At 66.0% G+C, this 22,525-nt stretch overlaps 1 protein-coding gene across 4 annotated transcripts in view; it reads right to left on the bottom strand.

Annotated features, from left to right (window-relative positions):
* The window catches only part of LOC122543268 (natural resistance-associated macrophage protein 2-like), a 428,402-nt gene that overhangs the window by 131,466 nt on the left and 274,411 nt on the right, over positions 1 to 22,525 (bottom strand). For all 4 annotated transcript variants that reach the window (XM_087985576.1, XM_087985578.1, XM_087985575.1 and 1 more), the window contains 2 exons: positions 5,357 to 5,424; positions 3,979 to 4,134 (listed from right to left, as the gene is read on the bottom strand). In XM_087985576.1, the coding sequence (XP_087841702.1) occupies positions 3,979 to 4,134; positions 5,357 to 5,424 (224 nt within the window). The remainder of the gene's footprint in view (positions 1 to 3,978; positions 4,135 to 5,356; positions 5,425 to 22,525) is intronic.

Genomic DNA, 22,525 nt, shown 5'->3' with positions numbered 1-22,525 from the left:
TACCTCACTCAGAAAGCTGCTCCCTGTCAGGTACCTCACACAGAAAGCTGCTCCCGGGACAGTACCTCACTCAGGAAGCTGCTCGCGGTACAGTATCTGACACAGAAAGCTGCTCCCGGTACAATTCCTCACTCAGAAAGCTGCTCCCTGTACAGTACCTCACACAGAAAGCTGCTCCCTGTACAGTACCTCACACAGAAAGCTGCTCCCTGTACAGTATCTCACTCAGAAAGCTGCTCCCTGTCCAGTACCTCACACAGAAAGCTGCTCCCTGACCAGTACCTCACACAGAAAACTGCTCCCTGTACAGTATCTCACTCAGAAAGCTGCTCCCTGTCCAGTACCTCACACAGAAAGCTGCTCCCTGTCCAGTATCTCACACAGAAAGCTGCTCCCTGTCCAGTACCTCACACAGACAGCTGCTCCCTGCACAGTATCTCACACAGAAAGCTGCTCCCTGTCCAGTACCTCACACAGACAGCTGCTCCCTGCACAGTATCTCACACAGAAAGCTGCTCCCTGTCCAGTATCTCACACAGAAAGCTGCTCCCTGTCCAGTACCTCACACAGAAAACTGCTCCCTGCACAGTATCTCACACAGAAAGCTGCTCCCTGTCCAGTGCCTCACACAGAAAGCTGCTCCCGGGCCAGTACCTCACACAGAAAGCTGCTCCCTGTCCAGTACCTCACACAGAAAGCTGCTCCCTGCACAGTATCTCACACAGAAAGCTGCTCCCTGTCCAGTACCTCACACAGAAAGCTGCTCCCGGTACAGTAACTCACACAGAAAGCTGCTCCCTGTCCAGTACCTCACACAGAAAGCTGCTCCCGGGCCAGTATCTCACACAGAAAGCTGCTCCCGGGACAGTACCTCACTCAGGAAGCTGCTCACGGTACAGCACCTCAGACAGAAAGCTGCTCCCTGTACAGTATCTCACACAGAAAGCTGCTCCCTGTCCAATACCTCACTCAGAAAGCTGCTCCCGGTACAGTATCTCACACAGAAAGCTGCTCACGGTACAGTACTTCACTCAGAAAGCGGCTGCCTGTACAGTACTTCTCTCAGAAAGCTGCTCCCTGTCCAGTACCTCACAGAGAAAGCTGCTCCCTGTCCAGTACCTCACACAGAAAGCTGCTCCCTGTACAGAAAGTACCTCACTCAGAATGCTGCTCCCTGTCCAGTACCTCACACAGAAAGCTCCTCCCGGTACAGTACCTCACTCAGAAAGCTGCTCCCTGTCCAGTATCTCACTCAGAAAGCTGCTCCTGGTACAGTACCTCACACACAAAGCTGCTCCCTGTCCAGTACCTCACACAGAAAGCTGCTCCCTGTCCAGTATCTCACATAGAAAGCTACTCCCCGTCCAGTATCTCACACACAAAGCTGCTCCCTGTCCAGTACCTCACAAAGAAAGCTGCTCCCTGTACAGTATCTCACTCAGAAAGCTGCTCCTGGTACAGTACCTCACACAGAAAGCTGCTCCCTGTCCAGTATCTCACATAGAAAGCTACTCCCCGTCCAGTGCCTCACACAGAAAGCTGCCCTCTGTCCTGTACCTCACACAAAAAGCTGCTGCCGTTCCAGTATCTCACACAGAAAGCTGCTCCGGTACAGTACCTCACTCAGAAAGCTGCTCCCTGTACAGTACCTCACACAGAAAGCTGCTCCCTGTCCAGTACCTCACACAGAAAGCTGCTCCCTGTCCAGTACCTCACACAGAAAGCTGCTCCCTGTACAGTATCTCACACAGAAAGCTGCTCCCTGTCCAGTACCTCACACAGATAGCTGCTCCCTGTACAGTGCCTCACACAGAAAGCTGCTCCCTGTCCAGTACCTCACACAGAAAGCTGCTCCCTGCACAGTATCTCACTCAGAAAGCTGCTCCCTGTCCAGTACCTCACACAGAAAGCTGCTCCCTGACCAGTACCGCACACAGAAAACTGCTCCCTGTACAGTATCTCACTGAGAAAGCTGCTCCCTGTCCAGTACCTCACACAGAAAGCTGCTCCCTGACCAGTACCTCACACAGAAAACTGCTCCCTGTACAGTATCTCACTCAGAAAGCTGCTCCCTGTCCAGTACCTCACACAGAAAGCTCCTCCCGGTACAGTATCTCACTCAGAGAGCTGCTCCCTGTCCAGTAGCTCACACAGAAAGCTGCTCCCTGCACAGTATCTCACACAGAAAGCTGCTGCCTGTCCAGTATCTCACACAGAAAGCTGCTCCCGGTACAGTAACTCACACAGAAAGCTGCTCCCTGTCCAGTACCTCACACAGAAATCTGCTCCCGGGCCAGTATCTCACACAGAAAGCTGCTCCCGGGACAGTATCTCACTCAGGAAGCTGCTCCCTGTCCAGTATCTCACACAGAAAGCTGCTCCATGTCGAGTACCTCACACAGAAAGCAGCTCCATGTCCAGTACCTCACACAGAAAGCTGCTCCCTGTACAGTACCTCACACAGAAAGCTGCTCCCTGTCCAGTACCTCACTCAGAAAGCTGCTCCCTGTCCAGTATCTCACACAGAAGGCTGCTCCCGGTACAGTACCTGACACAGAAAGCTGCTCCCGGTACAGTATCTCACTCAGAAAGCTGCCCGCTGACCAGTCCCTCATACAGAAAGCTGCTCCCTGTCCAGTATCTCACACAGAAAGCTGCTCCCTGTACAGTATCTCACTCAGAAAGCTGCTCCCTGTCCAGTACCTCACACAGAAAGCTGCTCCCTGTCCAGTATCTCACACAGAAAGCTGCTCCCTGTCCAGTACCTCACACAGAAAGCTGCTCCCGGGACAGTATCTCACTCAGAAAGCTGCTCCATGTCCAGTACCTCACACAGAAAGCTGCTCCCTGTCCAGTACCTCACACAGGAAGCTGCTCCATGTCCAGTACCTCACACAGAAAGCTGCTCCCTGTCCAGTACCTCACACAGAAAGCTGCTCCCAGAACAGTACCTCACACATAAAGCTGCTCCCTGTCCAGTACCTCACACAGAAAGCTGCACCTTGTCCAGTACCTCACACATAAAGCTGCTCCCGGGACAGTATCTCACACAGAAAGCTGCTCCCGGGACAGTATCACACATTGAAAGCTGCTCCCTTTCCAGTACCTCACTCAGAAAGCTGCTCCCTGTCCAGTACCTCACACAGAAAGCTGCTCCCTGTCCAGTACCTCACACAGAAAGCTGCTCCATGTCCAGTACCTCACACAGAAATCTGCTCCCTGTCCAGTACCTCACTCAGAAAGCTGCTCCCTGTCCAGTACCTCACACAGAAAGCTCCTCCATGTCCAGTACCTCACACAGAAAGCTGCTCCCTGTCCAGTATCTCACACAGAAAGCTGCTCCGGTACAGTACCTCACACAGAAAGCTGCTCCCTGTCCAGTTTCTCACATAGAAAGCTACTCCCTGTCCAGTACCTCACACAGAAAGCTGCCCCCTGTCCTGTACCTCACACAGAAAGCTGCTCCATGTCCAATACCTCACACAGAAAGCTGCTCCCTGTCCAGTATCTCACACAGAAAGCTGCTCCCGGTACAGTACCTCACTCAGAAAGCTGCTCCCGGTACAATTCCTCACTCAGTAAGCTGCTCCCTGTCCAGTACCTCACACAGAAAGCTGCTCCCTGTACAGTACCTCACACAGATAGCTGCTCCCGGTACAGTACCTCACACAGAAAGCTGCTCCCTGACCAGTACCTCACACAGAAAGCTGCTCCCTGTCCAGTATCTCATACAGAAGGTTACTCTGCCGGCAGCTGGCATTAGCACATGTGTAGAATGATGCCCGTGAAAAAGCTCGCCACTGCTTCGCGCTGTTGTGAATTCTGGGAAGCATTCTTCAAACTCCTGTTTGTTAAGTGCTCAGTGACTTTGGAAGCAAATCGTGCTGCCCGAGCGCTATCGGTATTCCATGCTTTTCTCATGGTTCACGGCATTTCAATGCTGCTCCGTGTTCGCCTCGCTACCACGGCAACACTCACCCTGACCAACGCCGAGTACAAGTAGATGTTGTGGGGCATGATTACAGCTCCGACAGTGCCAACAGCTTGCTGCAGTTCCCTGGTCCCACAGCCTTCACAGGTGGGCACAAACATCCCCTTCAACAGCTGCACCTGGTCTGGTTTTACCGTCACATACTGGGGGTGGCGGGGGCAGAGAAACACAGAGTCAGAGAGATCAAGAGAGGCTCTTCAGCCCATCGAGTCTGCGCCAGTCGAAAGCAAGCCCCTCGCTCCCCTCGTACCATTCGCAAGCACTCGGCCGACAGCCTTGGCGTTTCCATGTGTCTGCTACCCTTGCCCTTTGAGATCATAGAACTTGTGTGTTTTTATATCCATTGAAGTACTTAGAGACAAATACTTCACAAGGAAGCAGTTGTGTTGACTGTATCTCCTAATTAGTCCAATGATGTTATCCATTAAGTGACTCAACTTTCACTTTGCCATCAAGTTCTGCAGCAATGTATTGAATGAGACTGTACACCAGTTACTGTAAGTAAGCCTGCAGGGGGCAGCAGGAGGTGAAGAAGGTCAATAGGATGTTGGGCCTTCATAGTGAGAGGGTTCGAGTACAGTAGCAGGGATGTCTTGCTGCAGTTGGACAGGGCCTTGGTGAGACCACACCTGGAGTATTGTGTGCAGTTTGGGTCTCCTTATCTGAGGAAGGATGTTCTGGTGATGGAGGGAGTCCAGCAAAGGTGTCCCAGACTGATTCCTGAGATGGCAGGACTGACGTATGAAGGCAGACTGAATCAGTTAGGACTATATTCACTGGAATTTAGAGGAATAAAGGGGTGATCGCATAGAAACCCATGAAAATCGAACAAGATTAGACAGGGTCAATGCAGGGAGAATGTCCCCGATGGTGGGGGATTCCAGAGCCCGCGGGGGGTGCGGAGGTGGGGGGGTCACAGTTTAAGGATACGGGGTAGACCATTTAGGATTGAGATGAGGAAAAATCTCTTCATCCAGAGAGTAGGGGAGAAAGCGGGAACAGGGGACTGAGTTGAATGATCATCCAGGATCCGAGTGAATGGCTTAGCAGGCTCAAAGGGCTGAATGGCTTATTTCTGCTACTATTCTCCAGGTTTCAATATTTCTCCGATACCCTGACTTGCATCTGGGCAGATGTGCTTGTGGGTGATAGGCTCTGTCTCCAGGGGCTTGCCAACTATCCTTGTCAACTTGGGCACCTCTGCCATCTTACCCAAGCAAATACAATTCAAGAAGGTTCAGAAATGCCGTGGAAAAGACGCTTGGAAAACAAAAAGGCAAATCAACACCCAGTCAAAGCGATGAAGCACCCAATGGAGCCGACGGTTTAAATTAGGACAAAGTGAGTGAATTCCTCTGCAGTTACCTCATATCCAAAAGTCACAGCCATTACTGCAATGAAGAACGCAAACAAAGCCTCCAGTTTTCTTAAACCTGGGGAGGAAGGCAGTTGATGTTATACCACAGTCAGGAGAGGGGGCCTTCCATAGCTCGCTCAAGCCTCTCTCCCTCTGTTCTCCCCCCTCTTTCTCTCCCTCTGCCCCCCCTCTCTTTCTCTCACTCTGTCCCCCTCTCTTTCTCTCCCTCTGTCCCCTGCTCTTTCTCTCCCTCTGCCCCCCTCTCTTTCTCTCCCTCTGCCCCCTCTTTCTCTCACTCTGTCCCCCTCTCTTTCTCTCACTCTGTCCCCCTCTCTTTCTCTCCCTCTGCCCCCTCTCTTTCTCTCACTCTGTCCCCCTCTCTTTCTCTCCCTCTGCCCCCCCCCTTTCTCTCCCTCTGCACCCACTCTCTTTCTCTCACTCTGTCCCCCTCTCTTTCTCTCACTCTGTCCCCCTCTCTTTCTCTCACTCTGTCCCCCTCTCTTTCTCTCCCTCTGCCCCCTCTCTTTCTCTCCCTCTGCCCCCCCCCTTTCTCTCCCTCTGCACCCACTCTCTTTCTCTCACTCTGTCCCCCTCTCTTTCTCTCACTCTGTCCCCCTCTCTTTCTCTCCCTCTGTCCCCTTCTCTTTCTCACCCTCTGCCCACCCTCTTTCTCTCCCTCAGCCCCCCTCTCTTTCTCTCCCTCTGTCCCCCTCTCTTTCTCTCCCTCTGCCCCCCTCTTTCTCTCCCTCTGTCCCCCTCTCTTTCTCTCCCTCTCTTTCTCTCCCTTTGTCCCCACTTTCTTTCTCTCCCTCTCTCCCACTCTGTCACCTGTCTTTCTCTCACTCTCCCCCGGCCCCTCTCTTTCTCTCCCTCTGCCTCCCTCCCTTTCTCTCCCTCTGCCCCCCTCCCTTTCTATCCTAACTCTCCCTCCCTTTCTCTCCCTCTGCCCCCTCCCCTTCTCACCCTCACTCCCCCTCCCTTTCTCTCCCTCACTCCCCCTCTGTCCCCTTCTCTCCCTCACTCCCCCTCCCTTTCTCTCCCTCTGTCCCTTTCTCTCCCTCCTCTCCCTCACTCCCCCTCTGTCCCCTTCTCTCCCTCACTCCCCCTCCGTCCCCTTCTCTCCCTCTGCCCCCCTTCCTTTCTCTCCCCCTGCTCCCCTCTGCTCCCCTCCCTTTCTCTCCCTCTGCCCCCCTCCCCTTCTCTCCCTCTGCCCCCCTCCCCTTCTCTCCCTCTGCCTCCCTCCCCTTCTCTCCCTCTGCCCACTCTGCCCCCTCCCCTTCTCTCCCTCTGCCCTCTTCCCCTTCTCTCCCTCTGCCCCCTCCCCTTCTCTCCCTCTGCCCCCCTCCCCTTCTCTCCCTCTGCCTCCCTCCCCTTCTCTCCCTCTGCCTCCCTCTGCCCACCTCCGTCCTCTTCTCTCCCTCTGCCTCCCTCTGCCCCCCCTCCATGCCCTTCTCTCCCTCTGCCTCCCTCTGCCCCCCTCCATCCCCTTCTCTCCCTCTGCCTCCCTCTGCCCCCCATCCGTCCCCTTCCCTCCCTCTGCCCTCCTCTGCCCCCTCCCCTTCTCTCCCTCTGCCCCCCTCTGCCCCGCTCCACCTCCGCCCCCCTCAGTCCCCTTCTCTCTCTCCGCCCCCTCCGCTCCCCCTCTGCGACCCCTCCGTCCCCTTCTCCCCCTCCTCCCCCTCTGCATCCCCTCGCCCCCTTCTCCCGCTCTGTGCCCCCTCCTCCCCCTCTGCGCCCTCCTCTCCCCTTCTCCCTCTCGGTGCCCCCCTCTCCCCCTCTGCGCCCCCCTCGACCCCATCTCCCCCTCTGCACCCCCCTCTCCCCTTCTCCCCCTCTGCACCCCCCCTCCCCTTCACCCCTTCTCCCTGTCTCCGCCCCCTTCGCCCCCTCAGCGCCCCCCTCTCCCCTTCTCCCCCACTGCGCCCCCCCTACCCTTCTCCCCTTCTCCCCCTGCACCCCCCTCACCCCCTTCTGCCCCTCTGCGACCCCCTCCCCCCTCTCCTCCTCTGTGCTCCCCTCTCCCCCTCTGCGCCACCCTCTCCCCCTCTGCGCCCCCCTCTCCCCCTCTGCGCCCCCCCTTTCCCCTTCTCCCCCTCTGCGCCCCCTCCTCCCATTCTCCCCGTCAGCGCCCCCTTCTCCCCTTACGCGCCACCCTCGCTCCCTTCTCCCGCTCTGCGCCCCCCTCTCCCCCTTCGTCCCCTCTACGCCCCCTCCTCCCATTCTCCCCATCTGCACCCCCCCTCGCCCTCTTCTCCCCATCTGCACCCCCATCTCCCCCTCAGCGCCCTCCTCTCCCCTTCTGCCCCTCTGTGCCCCACTCTCCTCTTCTCCCTATCTGTGCCCCCCCTCTCCCCTTCTCTCCCTCTGCGCCACCCTCTCCCCTTCTCACCCTCGGCGCCCCCCTCGCCCCCTTCTCCCCCTCTGCGCCCCCTTCTCCCCCTCTGCGTCCCCTTCTCCCCCTCTGCGCCCCCCTCTGCCCTTCTCTCCATCTGCGCCCCCCTCTGCCCATCTCCCCCTCTGCGCCTCCCTCTACCCTTCTCCCCCTCTGCGCCCCCCTTGCCCCCTTCTCCCACTCTGCGCACCCTTCTCCCCCTCTGCGCCCCCCTTCTCCCCTTCTCCCCCTCTGCACCCCCCTTGCACCCTTCTCCCCGTCTGCACCCCCTTCTCTCCATCTGCGCCCCCCCTCCCCTTCTCCCCCAGTGCGCCCCCTCTTCGCTTCTCACCCTCTGCGCCCCCTCTTCGCTTCTCACCCTCTGCGCCCCCTCTTCGCTTCTCCCCCTCTGCGCCCCCCTCGCCCCTTCTCCCCCTCTGCGCCCCTCTCGCCCCCTTATCCCCCTCTGCGCCTTCTCCCCATCTGCGCCCCCCTCTCCCCCTCTGCGTCCCATTCCCCCTTCTCCCCCTCTGTGCCCACTCTCCCCCACTGCGTACCCTTCTCCCCCTCTGCGCCCCCTTCTCCCCTTCTCCCCCTCGACATGTTCTCCCCATCTGCGCCCCCTTCTTCCCCTCTGCGCACTCTTCTCCCCCTCTGCGACCCCTCGCCCCCTTCTCCCCCTCTGCGACCCCTCTCCCCCCTCTGCGCCCCCTCTCCCCCACTGCGCCCTCCTTGCCCCCTTCTCCCCCTCTGCCCCTTCTCCCCCTCTGCGCCCCACTGTCTCTTCCGCTCCCCCTTTGCGCCCCCTTCTCCCCCCTCTGCGCCCCCCCTCTGCGCAACCATCTCCCCCTCTGCACCTCCTTCTCCCCCTCTGCGCCCCCTCTCCCCTTCTTCCCCTCTGCGCCCCCCCTCACCCTCTGCGCCCCCTTCTCCCCCTCTGCGACCCCCTCTCCCCTTCTCCACTCCGCGCCATCCTCGCCCCCTTCTCCTGCTCAGCGCCCCCCTCGCCCCCTTCTCCCCCTCTGCGCACCCTTCTCCCCGTCTGCGCCCCCTTCTCCCCCTCTGCACCCCATCTCCCCCACTGCGCACCCCTCTCCCCTTCTCCCCCTCTGCGCCCCCCTCGCCCCCTTCTCCCACTCTGCGCACCCTTCTCCCCCTCTGCGCCCCCCTTCTCCCCTTCTCCCCCTCTGCACCCCCCTTGCACCCTTCTCCCCGTCTGCACCCCCTTCTCTCCATCTGCGCCCCCCTCTCCCCTTCTCCCCCAGTGCGCCCCCTCTTCGCTTCTCCCCCTCTGCGTCCCCCTCGGCCTCTCTGCGCCCCCTTTGCCTCCTCTGCGCCTCCCTCTCACCCTATGCGCCCCCCTCTCCCTCTTCTCCCCCTCTGCACCCCCTCCCACTTCTCCCCCTCTGTGCCCCCGTCTGCCACTCTGTGCCCCCCCCTCCCACCTTCTCCCCCTCTGCACCCCCTTCCCCCCTTCTCCCCCTCTGTGCCCCCCTCTCCCCCTCTGCGCCCCCCTCGCCCCCTTCTCCCCCTCTGCTCCCCTTCTGCGCCACCCCTCGCCCCCTTCTCCCCCTCTGCGTCCCTCCCCCCTTCTCGCCCTCTGTGCCCCCTTCTCCCCCTCTGCACCCCCCTCCCACCTTCTCCCCCTCTGTGCCACCCTTCCCCCTCTGCGCCCCCTCTACCCTTCTCCCCCTCTCCCATTCTCCCCCTCTGCGCCGCCCCTCCCTCTCTGCGCCCCCCTCTCCCCCTCTGCGCCCACATCCCCCCTTCTCCCCCTCCGCACCCTTCTCCCCCTCTGCAGCCCCTTCTCCCCTTAGCCCCCGTCACCTTCTCTCCATCTGCGCCCCCTTCTCCCCCTCTGCGCCCCCTTCTCCCCTTCTCCCCCGCTGCGTCCCCTCTCCCTTTCTCCCCCTCTGTGCCCCCCTCTCCCCCTCTGCGACGCCCTCGCCCCCTTCTCCCCTTCTGCGCCCCCTTCTCCCCCTCTGCGCCCTCCTCTTCCCTTCTCGCCCTCTGCGCCCCCCTCTCCCGTTCTCCCCCTCTGCGCACCCCTCGCCCCCTTCTCCCCCTCTGCGCCCTCCTCTCCCCTTCTCGCCCTCTGCGCCCCCCTCTCCCCTTCTCCCCCTCTGCGCACCCTTCTCCCCGTCTGCGCCCCTTCTACCCCTCTGCGCCCCATCTTCCCCACTGCGCCCCCCTTCTCCCCTTCTCCCCCTCTGCACCCCCCTTGCACCCTTCTCCCCGTCTGCACCCCCTTCTCACCATCTGCGCCCCCCTCTCCCCTTCTCCCCCAGTGCGCCCCCTCTTCGCTTCTCCCCCTCTGCGCCCCCCTCGCCCCTTCTCCCCCTCTGCGCCCCTCTCGCCCCCTTATCCCCCTCTGCGCCTTCTCCCCCTCTGCGTCCCATTCCCCCTTCTCCCCCTCTGTGCCCACTCTCCCCCACTGCGTACCCTTCTCCCCCTCTGCGCCCCCTTCTCCCCTTCTCCCCCTCGACATGTTCTCCCCATCTGCGCCCCCTTCTTCCCCTCTGCGCACTCTTCTCCCCCTCTGCGACCCCTCGCCCCCTTCTCCCCCTCTGCGACTCCTCTCCCCCCTCTCCCCCTCTGCGCCCTCCTCGCCCCCTTCTCCCCCTCTGCCCCTTCTCCCCCTCTGCGCCCCACTCTGTCTCTTCCGCTCCCACTTTGCGCCCCCTTCTCCCCCCTCTGCGCCCCCCCTCTCCCCTTCTCCACTCCGCGCCATCCTCGCCCCCTTCTGCTGCTCAGCGCCCCCCTCGCCCCCTTCTCCCCCTCTGCGCACCCTTCTCCCCGTCTGCGCCCCCTTCTCCCCCTCTGCGACCCCTCGCCCCCTTCTCCCCCTCTGCGACTCCTCTCCCCCCTCTCCCCCTCTGCGCCCTCCTCGCCCCCTTCTCCCCCTCTGCCCCTTCTCCCCCTCTGCGCCCCACTCTGTCTCTTCCGCTCCCACTTTGCGCCCCCTTCTCCCCCCTCTGCGCCCCCCCTCTCCCCTTCTCCACTCCGCGCCATCCTCGCCCCCTTCTGCTGCTCAGCGCCCCCCTCGCCCCCTTCTCCCCCTCTGCGCACCCTTCTCCCCGTCTGCGCCCCCTTCTCCCCCTCTGCGCCCCATCTCCCCCACTGCGCACCCCTCTCCCCTTCTCCCCCTCTGCGCCCCCCTCGCCCCCTTCTCCCACTCTGCGCACCCTTCTCCCCCTCTGCGCCCCCCCTTCTCCCCCACTGCACCCCCCTTGCACCCTTCTCCCCGTCTGCACCCCCGTCTCTCCATCTGCGCCCCCCTCTCCCCTTCTCCCCCAGTGCGCCCCCTCTTCGCTTTTGCCCCTCTGCGTCCCCCTCGGCCTCTCTGCGCCCCCTTTGCCCCCTCTGCGCCTCCTTCTCACCCTCTGCGCCCCCCTCTCCCTCTTCTCCCCCTCTGCACCCCCTCCCACTTCTCGCCCTCTGTGCCCCCGTCTGCCACTCTGTGCCCCCCCTCCCACCTTCTCCCCCTCTGCGCCCCCTCCCCACTTCTCCCCCTCTGTGCCCCCCTCTCCCCCTCTGCGCCCCCCTCGCCCCCTTCTCCCCCTCTGTGCCCCCCTCTCCCCTTCTGCGCCCCCCCCTCGCCCCCTTCTCCCCCTCTGCGCCTCCTCCCCCCTTCTCCCCCTCTGTGCCCCCCTCTCCCCCTCTGCACCCCCTCCCACCTTCTCCCCCTCTGCGCCACCCTTCCCCCTCTGCGCCCCCCTCTACCCTTCTCCCCCTCTCCCCTTCTCCCCCTCTGCGCCGCCCCTCCCTCTCTGCGCCCCCCTCTGTGCCCACCTCCCCCCTTCTCCCCCTCCGCACCCTTCTCCCCCTCTGCAGCCCCTTCGCCCCCATCACCTTCTCCCCATCTGCGCCCCCTTCTCCCCCTCTGCGCCCCTTCTCCCCTTCTCCCCCGCTGCGCCCCCTCTCCCTTTCTCCCCCTCTGTGCCCCCCCTCTCCCCCTCTGCGACGCCCTCGCCCCCTTCTCCCCTTCTGCGCCCCCTTCTCCCCCTCTGCGCCCTCCTCTCCCCTTCTCGCCCTCTGCGCCCCCCCTCTCCCCCTCTGTGCCCCCCTCTCTCCCTCTGCGCCCCCCTCTCCCCTTCTGCGCCCCCCTTGCCCCCTTCTCCCCCTCTGCGCCCCCTCCCCCCTTCTCCCCCTCTGTACCCCCCTCTCCCCCTCTGCGCCCCCCTCCCATCTTCTCCCCCTCTGCGCCACCCCTCCCCCTCTGGGCCCCCCTCTACCCTTCTCCCCCTCTGCGCCGCCCCTCCTTCTCTGCGTCCCCCCCTCTCCCCCTCGGCGCCCACATCCCCCCTTCTCCCCCTCCGCACCCTTCTCCCCCTCTGCAGCCCCTTCGCCCCCGTCACCTTCTCCCCATCTGCGCCCCCTTCTCCCCCTCTGCGCCCCCTTCTCCCCTTCTCCCCCGCTGTGCCCCCCTCTCCCTTTCTCCCCCTTTGTGCCCTCCTCTCCCCCTCTGCGACCCCTCGCCCCATCTCCCCTTCTGCGCCCCCTTCTCCCCCACTGCGCCCTCCTCTCCCCTTCTCACCCTCTGCGCCCCCCTCTCCCGTTCTCCCCCTCTGCGCACCCCTCGCCCCCGTCTCCCCCTCTGTGCCCTCCTCTCCCCTTCTCGCCCTCTGCGCCCCTCTCTCCCCTTCTCCCCCTCTGCGCACCCCTTCTCCCCTTCTCCCCCCTCCCCCCCCTCTCAACTTCTTCCCCTCTGCGCCCCACTCGCCAGCTTCTCCCACTCTGTGCCCGCCTCCCATTCTCCCCCTCTGCGCCTCCCTCACCCCCTTCTCCCCCTCTGCGTTCCCCTCTTCCCTTCTCCCCCTCGGCGCCCCCCCCTGTCGCCCTCTGCGCCCACGTCTGCCCTTCTCCCCCTCTGCGCCCCCCTCTCCCCTTCTCTCCCTCGGCGCCCCCCTCTCCCCTTCTCCCCCTCTGCACCCCCCTCGCTCCCTTCCCCCCTCTGTGTCCCCTCGCCCCCTTCCCCTTCTCTCCCTCTGCCTCCCTCTGCCCCCCTCCGTCCCCTTCTCTCCCTCTGCCCCCCTCTGCCCCCTCCCCTTCTCTCCCTCTGCCCCCCTCGCCTCTCCCTCTGCCTCCCTCTGTCACCCCCCGTCCCCTTCTCTCCCTCTGCCCACCTCCCCTTCTCTCCCTCTGCCCCCCTCTGCCCCCCGCCCCTTCTCTCCCTCTGCCCCCTCCCCTTCTCTCCCTCTGCCCTCCCGCCTCCCTCCCCTTCTCTCCCTCTGCCTCCCTTTGCGCCCCTCCCCTTCTCTCCCTCTGCCCCCTCCCCTTCTCTCCTCTGCCCCCTCCCCTTCTCTCCCTCTGCCCCCTTCCCTTCTCTCCCTCTGCCCCCCTTTGCCCCCCTCCCCTTCTCTCCCTCTGTCCACCTCTGCCCCCCTCCCCTTCTCTCCCTGTGCCCCCTCCCCTTCTTTCCCTCTGCCTCCCTCTGCCCCCTTCTGCCCCCCTCCCCTTCTTTCCCTCTGCCTCCCTCTGCCCACCTCCGTCCCCTTCTCTCCCTCTGCCCCCCACTTAGCCCCCCTCCCCTTCTTTCTCTCTGCCCCCCTCTGCCCCCTCCCCTTCTTTTCCCCTGCCTCCATCTGCCCCTCTCCCCTTCTCTCCCTCTGCCCCCTCTGCCCCCCGCCCTTTCTCTCCCTCTGCCCCCCACCGTCCCCTTCTCTCCCTCTGCCTCCCTTTGCGCCCCTCCCCTTCTCTCCCTCTGCCCCCTCCCCTTCTCTCCTCTGCCCCCTCCCCTTCTCTCCCTCTGCCCCCCTCCGTCCCCTTCTCTCCCTCCGCCACCTCTGTCCCCTCCGCTCCCCCTCTGCGCCCTCTTCCGTCCCCTTCTCCCTCTCTGCGCCCCCCTCTCCCCTTCTCCCCCTCTGCGCCCCCCTCTCCCCTTCTGCTCCTCTGCCCCCCTTCCCTTCTCTCCCTCTGCCCCCCTCCGTCCCCTTCTCTCCTTCTGCCCCCCTCTGCCTCCTTCCCCTTCTCTCCCTCTGCCCCCCTCCGTCCTCTTCTCTCCCTCTGCCCCACTTCGTCCCCTTCTCTCCCTCTGCCCCCTCTGCACCCCTCCCCTTCTCTACCTCTGCCCCCCTCCCCTTCTCTCCCTCTGCCCCCCTCCCCTTCTCTCCCTCTACCCCCCTCCCCTTCTCTCCCTCTGCCCCCCTCCCCTTCTCTCCCTCTGCCCCCTCCCCTTCTCTCCCTCTGCCCACCTCCCCTTCTCTCCCTCTGCCTCCCTCTGCCCCCCTCCGTCCCCTTCTCTCCCTCTGCCTCCCTCTGCCCCCCATCCGTCCCCTTCCCTCCCTCTGCCCTCCTCTGCCCCCTCCCCTTCTCTCCCTCTGCCCCCCTCTGCCCCGCTCCCCTTCTCTACCTCTGCCCCCCTCCGTCCCCTTCTCTCCCTCCGCCCCCTCCGCTCCCCCTCTGCGACCCCTCCGTCCCCTTCTCCCCCTCCTCCCCCTCTGCATCCACTCGCCCCCTTCTCCCGCTCTGTGCCCCCTCCTCCCCCTCTGCGCCCTCCTCTCCCCTTCTCCCTCTTGGTGCCCCTCTCTCCCCTTCTCCCCCTCTGCGCCCCCCTCTGCCGTTCCTCCCCTCTGCGCCCCCCTCTCCCCTTCTCCCCCTCTGCACCCCTTCTCCCCTTCTCCCTGTCTCCGCCCCCTTCGCCCCCTCAGCGCCCTCCTCTCCCCTTCTCCCCCTCTGTGCCCCCCTCTCCCCTTCTCCCCCACTGCGCCCCCCACTCCCCTTCTCCCCCTGCACCCCCTCACCCCCTTCTGCCCCTCTGCGACCCCCTCCCCCTCTTCTCCCCATCTGCGCCCCCTTCTCCCCTTACGCGCCACCCTCGCTCCCTTCTCCCGCACTGCGCCCCCCTCTCCCCATTCGCCCCCTCTGCGCCCCCTCCTCCCATTCTCCCCATCTGCGCCCCCCCTCGCCCACTTCTCCCCATCTGTGCCCCCCTCTCCCCTTCTCTCCCTCTGCGCCACCCTCTCCCCTTCTCCCCCTCTGCGTCCCCTTCTCCCCCTCTGCACCCCCTGCCCTTCTCTCCCTTGCGCCCCCCTCTGCCATTCTACCCCTTTGCGCCTCCCTCTACCCTTCTCCCCCTCTGCGCCCCCCTCGCCCCCTTCTCCTGCTCTGCGTCCCCCTCGCCCCCTTCTCCCACTCTGCGCACCCTTCTCCCCCTCTGCGCCCCCCTCGCCCCCTCCTCCCACTCTGCGCACCCTTCTCCCCCTCTGCGCCCCCCTTCTCCCCTTCTCCCCCTCTGCGCCCCCCTTCTCCCCTTCTCCCCCTCTGCACCCCCCTTGCACCCTTCTCCCGTCTGCACCCCCTTCTCTCCATCTGCGACCCCCTCTCCCCTTCTCCCCCAGTGCGCCCCCTCTTCGCTTCTCCCCCTCTGCGCCCCGCTCGCCCCTTCTCCCCCTCTGCGCCCCTCTCGCCCCCTTATCCCCCTCTGTGCCTTCTCCCCCTATGCGACCCCTCGCCCCCTCTGCGTCCCATTCCCCCTTCTCCCCCTCTGTGCCCACTCTCCCCCACTGCGTACCCTTCTCCCGCTCTGCGCCCCCTTCTCCCCTTCTCCCCCTCGACGTGTTCTCCCCATCTGCGCCCCCTTCTTCCCCTCTGCGCACTCTTCTCCCCCTCTGCGACCCCTCGCCCCCTTCTCCCCCTCTGCGACCCCTCTCCCCCATCTGGGCCCCCTCTCCCCCTCTCCCCCTCTGCGCCCTCCTCGCCCCCTTCTCCCCCTCTGCGCCCCACTCTGTCCCCTCTGCTCCCCCTTTGCGCCCCCTTCTCCCCCCTCTGCACCCCCCCTTCTGCGCAACCATCTCCCCCTCTGCACCTCCTTCTCCCCCTCTGCGCCCCCCTTTCCCCTTCTTCCCCTCTGCGCCCCCCCTCACCCTCTGCGCCCCCTTCTCCCCCTCTGCGCCCCCCTCTCCCCTTTCTCCGCTCCGCACCCATCCTCGCCCCCTTCTCCTGCTCAGCGCCCCCTCGCCCCCTTCTCCCCCTCTGCGCACCCTTCTCCCCGTCTGCGCCCCCTTCTCCCCCTCTGCGCCCCCATCTCCCCCACTGCGCACCCCTCTCCCCTTCTCCCCCTCTGCGCCCCCCTCGGCCTCTCTGCGCCCCCTTTGCCCCCTCCGCGCCTCCTTCTCACCCTCTGCGCCCCCCTCTCCCTCTTCTCCCCCTCTGCGCCCCCTCCCACCTCTCCCCCTCTGTGCCCCCCTCTGCCCCTCTGCGCCCCCCTCCCACCTTCTCCCCCTCTGCGCCCCCTCCCCCCTTCTCCCCCTCTGTGCCCCCCTCTCCCCCTCTGCGCCCCCCTCATCCCCTTCTCCCCCTCTGTGCCCCCCTCTCCCCCTCTGCGCCCCCCTCTCCCCTTCTGCGCCCCCTCGCCCCCTTCTCCCCCTCTGCGCCCCCTCCCCCCTTCTCCCCCTCTGTGCCCCCCTCTCCCCCTCTGCACCCCCCTCCCACCTTCTCCCCCTCTGCGCCACCCCTCCCCCTCTGCGCCCCCGTCTACCCTTCTCCCCCTCTCCCCTTCTCCCCCTCTGCGCCGCCCCTCCCTCTCTGCGCCCCCCTCTCCCCCTCTGCGCCCACCTCCCCCCTTCTCCCCCTCCGCACCCTTCTCCTCCTCTGCAGCCCCTTCTCCCCTTCGCCCCCGTCACCTTCTCCCCATCTGCGCCCCCTTCTCCCCCTCTGCGCCCCCTTCTCCCCTTCTCCCCTGCTGCGCCCCCCTCTCCCTTTCTCCCCCTCTGTGCCCCCCTCTGCGACCCCTCGCCCCCTTCTCCCCTTCTGCGCCCCCTTCTCCCCTTCTCCCCCTCTGCGTCCCCCTCTCCCCTTCTCCCCCTCTGCGTCCCCCTCTCCCCTTCTCCCCTCTGTGCCCCCTCGCCCCCTTCCCCTTCTCTCCCTCTGCCTACCTCTGCCCCCCTCCATCCCCTTCTCTCCCTCTGCCCCCCTCTGTCCCCTCCCCTTCTCTCCCTCTGCCCACCTCCCCTTCTCTCCCTCTGCCTCCCTCTGTTACCCCCCGTCCCCTTCTCTCCCTCTGCCCCCCTCCCCTTCTCTCCCTCTGCCCCACTCTGCCCCACGCCACTTCTCTCCCTCTGCCCCCCTCCCCTTCTCTCCCTCTGCCCTCCCGCCTCCCTCCCCTTCTCTCGCTCTGCCCCCCTCCGTCCCCTTCCCTCCCTCTGCCCTCCTCTGCCCCCTCCCCTTCTCTCCCTCTGCCCCCCTCTGCCCCGCTCCCCTTCTCTACCTCTGCCCCCCTCCGTCCCCTTCTCTCCCTCCGCCCCCTCCGCTCCCCCTCTGCGACCCCTCCGTCCCCTTCTCCCCCTCCTCCCCCTCTGCATCCACCCGCCCCCTTCTCCCGCTCTGTGCCCCCTCCTCCCCCTCTGCGCCCTCCTCTCCCCTTCTCCCTCTTGGTGCCCCTCTCTCCCCTTCTCCCCCTCTGCGCCCCCCTCTGCCGTTCCTCCCCTCTGCGCCCCCCTCTCCCCTTCTCCCCCTCTGCACCCCTTCTCCCCTTCTCCCTGTCTCCGCCCCCTTCGCCCCCTCAGCGCCCTCCTCTCCCCTTCTCCCCCTCTGTGCCCCCCTCTCCCCTTCTCCCCCACTGCGCCCCCCACTCCCCTTCTCCCCCTGCACCCCCTCACCCCCTTCTGCCCCTCTGCGTCCCCCTCCCCCTCTTCTCCCCATCTGCGCCCCCTTCTCCCCTTACGCGCCACCCTCGCTCCCTTCTCCCGCACTGCGCCCCCCTCTCCCCATTCGCCCCCTCTGCGCCCCCTCCTCCCATTCTCCCCATCTGCGCCCCCCCTCGCCCACTTCTCCCCATCTGTGCCCCCCTCTCCCCTTCTCTCCCTCTGCGCCACCCTCTCCCCTTCTCCCCCTCTGCGTCCCCTTCTCCCCCTCTGCACCCCCTGCCCTTCTCTCCCTCTGCGCCCCCCTCTGCCATTCTACCCCTTTGCGCCTCCCTCTACCCTTCTCCCCCTCTGCGCCCCCCTCGCCCCCTTCTCCTGCTCTGCGTTCCCCTCGCCCCCTTCTCCCACTCTGCGCACCCTTCTCCCCCTCTGCGCCCCCCTCGCCCCCTCCTCCCACTCTGCGCACCCTTCTCCCCCTCTGCGCCCCCCTTCTCCCCTTCTCCCCCTCTGCGCCCCCCTTCTCCCCTTCTCCCCCTCTGCACCCCCCTTGCACCCTTCTCCCGTCTGCACCCCCTTCTCTCCATCTGCGACCCCCTCTCCCCTTCTCCCCCAGTGCGCCCCCTCTTCGCTTCTCCCCCTCTGCGCCCCGCTCGCCCCTTCTCCCCCTCTGCGCCCCTCTCGCCCCCTTATCCCCCTCTGTGCCTTCTCCCCCTATGCGACCCCTCGCCCCCTCTGCGTCCCATTCCCCCTTCTCCCCCTCTGTGCCCACTCTCCCCCACTGCGTACCCTTCTCCCGCTCTGCGCCCCCTTCTCCCCTTCTCCCCCTCGACGTGTTCTCCCCATCTGCGCCCCCTTCTTCCCCTCTGCGCACTCTTCTCCCCCTCTGCGACCCCTCGCCCCCTTCTCCCCCTCTGCGACCCCTCTCCCCCATCTGGGCCCCCTCTCCCCCTCTCCCCCTCTGCGCCCTCCTCGCCCCCTTCTCCCCCTCTGCGCCCCACTCTGTCCCCTCTGCTCCCCCTTTGCGCCCCCTTCTCCCCCCTCTGCACCCCCCCTTCTGCGCAACCATCTCCCCCTCTGCACCTCCTTCTCCCCCTCTGCGCCCCCCTTTCCCCTTCTTCCCCTCTGCGCCCCCCCTCACCCTCTGCGCCCCCTTCTCCCCCTCTGCGCCCCCCTCTCCCCTTTCTCCGCTCCGCACCCATCCTCGCCCCCTTCTCCTGCTCAGCGCCCCCCTCGCCCCCTTCTCCCCCTCTGCGCACCCTTCTCCCCGTCTGCGCCCCCTTCTCCCCCTCTGCGCCCCCATCTCCCCCACTGCGCACCCCTCTCCCCTTCTCCCCCTCTGCGCCCCCCTCGGCCTCTCTGCGCCCCCTTTGCCCCCTCCGCGCCTCCTTCTCACCCTCTGCGCCCCCCTCTCCCTCTTCTCCCCCTCTGCGCCCCCTCCCACCTCTCCCCCTCTGTGCCCCCCTCTGCCCCTATGCGCCCCCCTCCCACCTTCTCCCCCTCTGCGCCCCCTCCCCCCTTCTCCCCCTCTGTGCCCCCCCTCCCCCTCTGCGCCCCCCTCATCCCCTTCTCCCCCTCTGTGCCCCCCTCTCCCCTTCTGCGCCCCCTCGCCCCCTTCTCCCCCTCTGCGCCCCCTCCCCCCTTCTCCCCCTCTGTGCCCCCCTCTCCCCCTCTGCACCCCCCTCCCACCTTCTCCCCCTCTGCGCCACCCCTCCCCCTCTGCGCCCCCGTCTACCCTTCTCCCCCTCTCCCCTTCTCCCCCTCTGCGCCGCCCCTCCCTCTCTGCGCCCCCCTCTCCCCCTCTGCGCCCACCTCCCCCCTTCTCCCCCTCCGCACCCTTCTCCTCCTCTGCAGCCCCTTCTCCCCTTCGCCCCCGTCACCTTCTCCCCATCTGCGCCCCCTTCTCCCCCTCTGCGCCCCCTTCTCCCCTTCTCCCCTGCTGCGCCCCCCTCTCCCTTTCTCCCCCTCTGTGCCCCCCTCTGCGACCCCTCGCCCCCTTCTCCCCTTCTGCGCCCCCTTCTCCCCTTCTCCCCCTCTGCGTCCCCCTCTCCCCTTCTCCCCCTCTGCGTCCCCCTCTCCCCTTCTCCCCTCTGTGCCCCCTCGCCCCCTTCCCCTTCTCTCCCTCTGCCTACCTCTGCCCCCCTCCATCCCCTTCTCTCCCTCTGCCCCCCTCTGTCCCCTCCCCTTCTCTCCCTCTGCCCACCTCCCCTTCTCTCCCTCTGCCTCCCTCTGTTACCCCCCGTCCCCTTCTCTCCCTCTGCCCCCCTCCCCTTCTCTCCCTCTGCCCCACTCTGCCCCACGCCCCTTCTCTCCCTCTGCCCCCCTCCCCTTCTCTCCCTCTGCCCTCCCGCCTCCCTCCCCTTCTCTCGCTCTGCCCCCCTCCGTCCCCTTCTCTCCCTCTGCCTCCATTTGCGCCCCTCCCCTTCTCTCCCTCTGCCCCCTCCCCTTCTCTACCTCTGCCCCCTCCCCTTCTCTCCTCTGCCCCCCTCCGTGCCCTTCTCTCCCTCTGCCCCCTTCCCTTCTCTCCCTCTGCCCCCCTCTGCCCCCCTCCCCTTCTCTCCCTCTGCCCCCCTCCCCTTTTCTCCCTCTGCCCCCTCCCCTTCTTTCCCTCTGCCTCCCTCTGCCCTCCTCCGTCCCCTTCTCTCCCTCTGCCCCCCTCCCCTTCTTTCCCTCTGCCTCCCTCTGCCCGCCTCCGTCCCCCTCTCTCCCTCTGCCCCCCATCTGCCCCCCCTCCCCTTCTTTCTCTCTGTCCCCCTCTGCCCCCTCCCCTTCTTTTCCGCTGCCTCCATCTGCCCCTCTCCCCTTCTCTCCCTCTGCCTCCCTCCCCTTCTCTCCCTCTGCCCCCCTCCGTCTCCTTATCTCCCTCTGCCTCCCTTTGCGCCCCTCCCCTTCTCTCCCTCTGCCCCCCTCTGTCCCCTTCTCTCCCTCCGCCACCTCTGTCCCCTCCACCCCCCCCCTGCGAGCCCTCCGCTCCCGCTCTGCGCCCTCTTCCGTCCCCTTCTGCCCCTCTGCACCCCCCTCTCCCCTTCTCCACCTCTGCGCCCCCCTCTCCCCTTCTCCCCCTCCGCGCCCCCCTCCGTCCCCTTCTCCCCCTCTGTGCCCCCCTCCGTCCCCTTCTCCCCCTCTGTGCCCCCCTCTCCCCTTCTCCCCCTTGGCGCCCCACTCTCCCCTTCTCCCCCTCTGCGCCCCCCTCTCCCCTTCACCCCCTCTGCACCCCCCTCTCCCCTTCTCCCGCTCGGCGCCCCCTTCGCTCCCTTCTCCCCCTCTGCGCCCCCTTCTCCCCCACTGCGCCCCCTTCTCCCCCTCTGCGCCCCCTCTCCCCTTCTCCCCCTCTGCGCCCCCTCTCCCCTTCTCCCCCTCTGCGCTCCCCTTGCCCCCTTCTCCCCCTCTGCACCCCCTTCTCCCCCTCTCCGCACCCTTCTCTCCGTCTGCTCCCCTTCTCCCCTTCTCCCCCTCTGCGCCCCCCTCTCCCCTTCTCCCCCTCTGCGTCCCCCTCTCCCCTTCTCCCCCTCGGCGCCCTCCTCTCCCCCTCTGTGACCCCTCGCCCCCTTCTCCCCCTCTGCGCCCCCTTCTCCTCCTCTGTGCCCTTCTCTCCCCTTCTCCCCCTCCGCGCCCCCTCTCCTCCTCTGCGCCCCCGCTCCCCTTCTCCCCCTCTGCACCTCCTTTCCCCCCTGCACCCCTCTTTCCCCTTCTCCCCCACTCCCCTTCTCCCCCTCTGCATCCCCCACTACCCTTCTCCTCCTATGCGCCTCCTTTCCCCCCTGCACCCCTCTTTCCCCTTCTCCCCACTCCCCTTCTCCCCCTCTGCGCCTCCCACTCCCCTTCTCCCTCTCTCATTCTCCCCCTCTACGCCCCCTTCGCCCCTTCTCCCCCGCCCCTCTGCGCGCACCCTCTAAGCCCCCTCGCCCCCTTCTCCCCCGCCCCCTTCTCCCCCTCTGTGACCTTCTCCCTCACTCCTTCTCCCCCTCTATGCCCCCCTTGCCCACTTCTCCACGCCCCTCCTCTACGCTCCCCCGCCCCCTTCTCCCCCTCTGCGCCCCCTCTCCCCTTCTCCCCCTCAGTGCCCCCCTCTCTCCTTCTTGCCCACTTCTCCACGCCCCTCCTCTACGCTCCCCCGCCCCCTTCTCCCCCTCTGCGCCCCCTTCTCCCCCTCTGCGCCCTTCTCTCCCCTTCTCCCCCCTCTGCACCCCCTCTCCCCCTCTGCGCCCCCCTCTCCCCTTCTCCTCCTCTGCGCCCCCTTGCCCCCTTCTCCCCCTCTGCGCCCCCCACTCCCCTTCTCCCTCTCACCTTCTCCCCCTCTCTGCCCCCCTCACCAATATCTACCCCTCTGTGCCCCCTTCTCCCCCTATGCGCCCCCCTCTGCCCTTTTCCCCCTCTGCGCCCCCTCTCCCCCTCTGCGCCCCCCTCTCCCCTTCTCCCCCTCTGCACCTCCCTCTCCCCTTCTCCCCCTCTGCGCCCCCTCTCCCCTTCTCCCCCTCAGTGCCCCCCTCTCTCCTTCTCCCTCACTGCCCCCCTCACCAATATCTACCCCTCTGTGCCCCCTTCTCCTCCTATGCGCCCCCTCTGTCCTTTTCCCCCTCTGCGCCCCCTCTCCCCCTCTGCGCCCCCCTCTCCCCTTCTCCCCCTCTGCCCCTCCCCTTCTCTCCCTCTGCCCTAGCGCCTCCCTCCCCTTCTCTCCCTCTGCCCCCTCCGTCCCCTCCTCTCCCTCTGCCTCCCTTTGCGCCCCTCCCCTTCTCTCCCTCTGCCCCCTCTCCTTCTCTCCCTCTGCCCCCCTCCGTCCCCTTCTCTCCCTCCGCCACCTCTGTCCCCTCCCTCCCCCTCTGCGACCCCTCCGCTCCCCCTCTGCGCCCTCTTCCGTCCCCTTCTGCCCCTCTGCGCCCCCCTCTCCCCTTCTCCCCCTCGGCGCCCCCCTCCGTCCCCTCCACTCCCCCTCTGTGCCCCCCTCCGTCCCCTTCTCCCCCTCTGCGCCCCCCTCTCCCCTTCTCCCCCTCTGCACCCCCCTCTCCCCCACTGCGCCCCCTTCTCCCCCTCTGCGCCCCCTCTCCCCTTCTCCCCCTATGCGCCCCCTCTACCCTTCTCCCCCTCTGTGCTCCCCTTGCCTCCTTCTCCCCCTCTGCGCCCCCTTCTCCCCCACTCCGCACCCTTCTCTCCGTCTGCGCCCCACTTCTCTCCTTCTCCCCCTCTGCGCTCCCCTCGCCCCCTTCTCCCCCCCCTTCTCCCCTTCT

Source organism: Chiloscyllium plagiosum, unplaced genomic scaffold, assembly GCF_037043375.1.
Source record: "Chiloscyllium plagiosum isolate Xiang-an unplaced genomic scaffold, Cpla_swu_hap1 HiC_scaffold_53X, whole genome shotgun sequence".
Classification (NCBI taxonomy): domain Eukaryota; kingdom Metazoa; phylum Chordata; class Chondrichthyes; order Orectolobiformes; family Hemiscylliidae; genus Chiloscyllium; species Chiloscyllium plagiosum.
The sequence above is the reverse complement of the archived record's forward strand: the minus strand, read 5'-3'. Positions and strand labels throughout refer to the sequence as shown.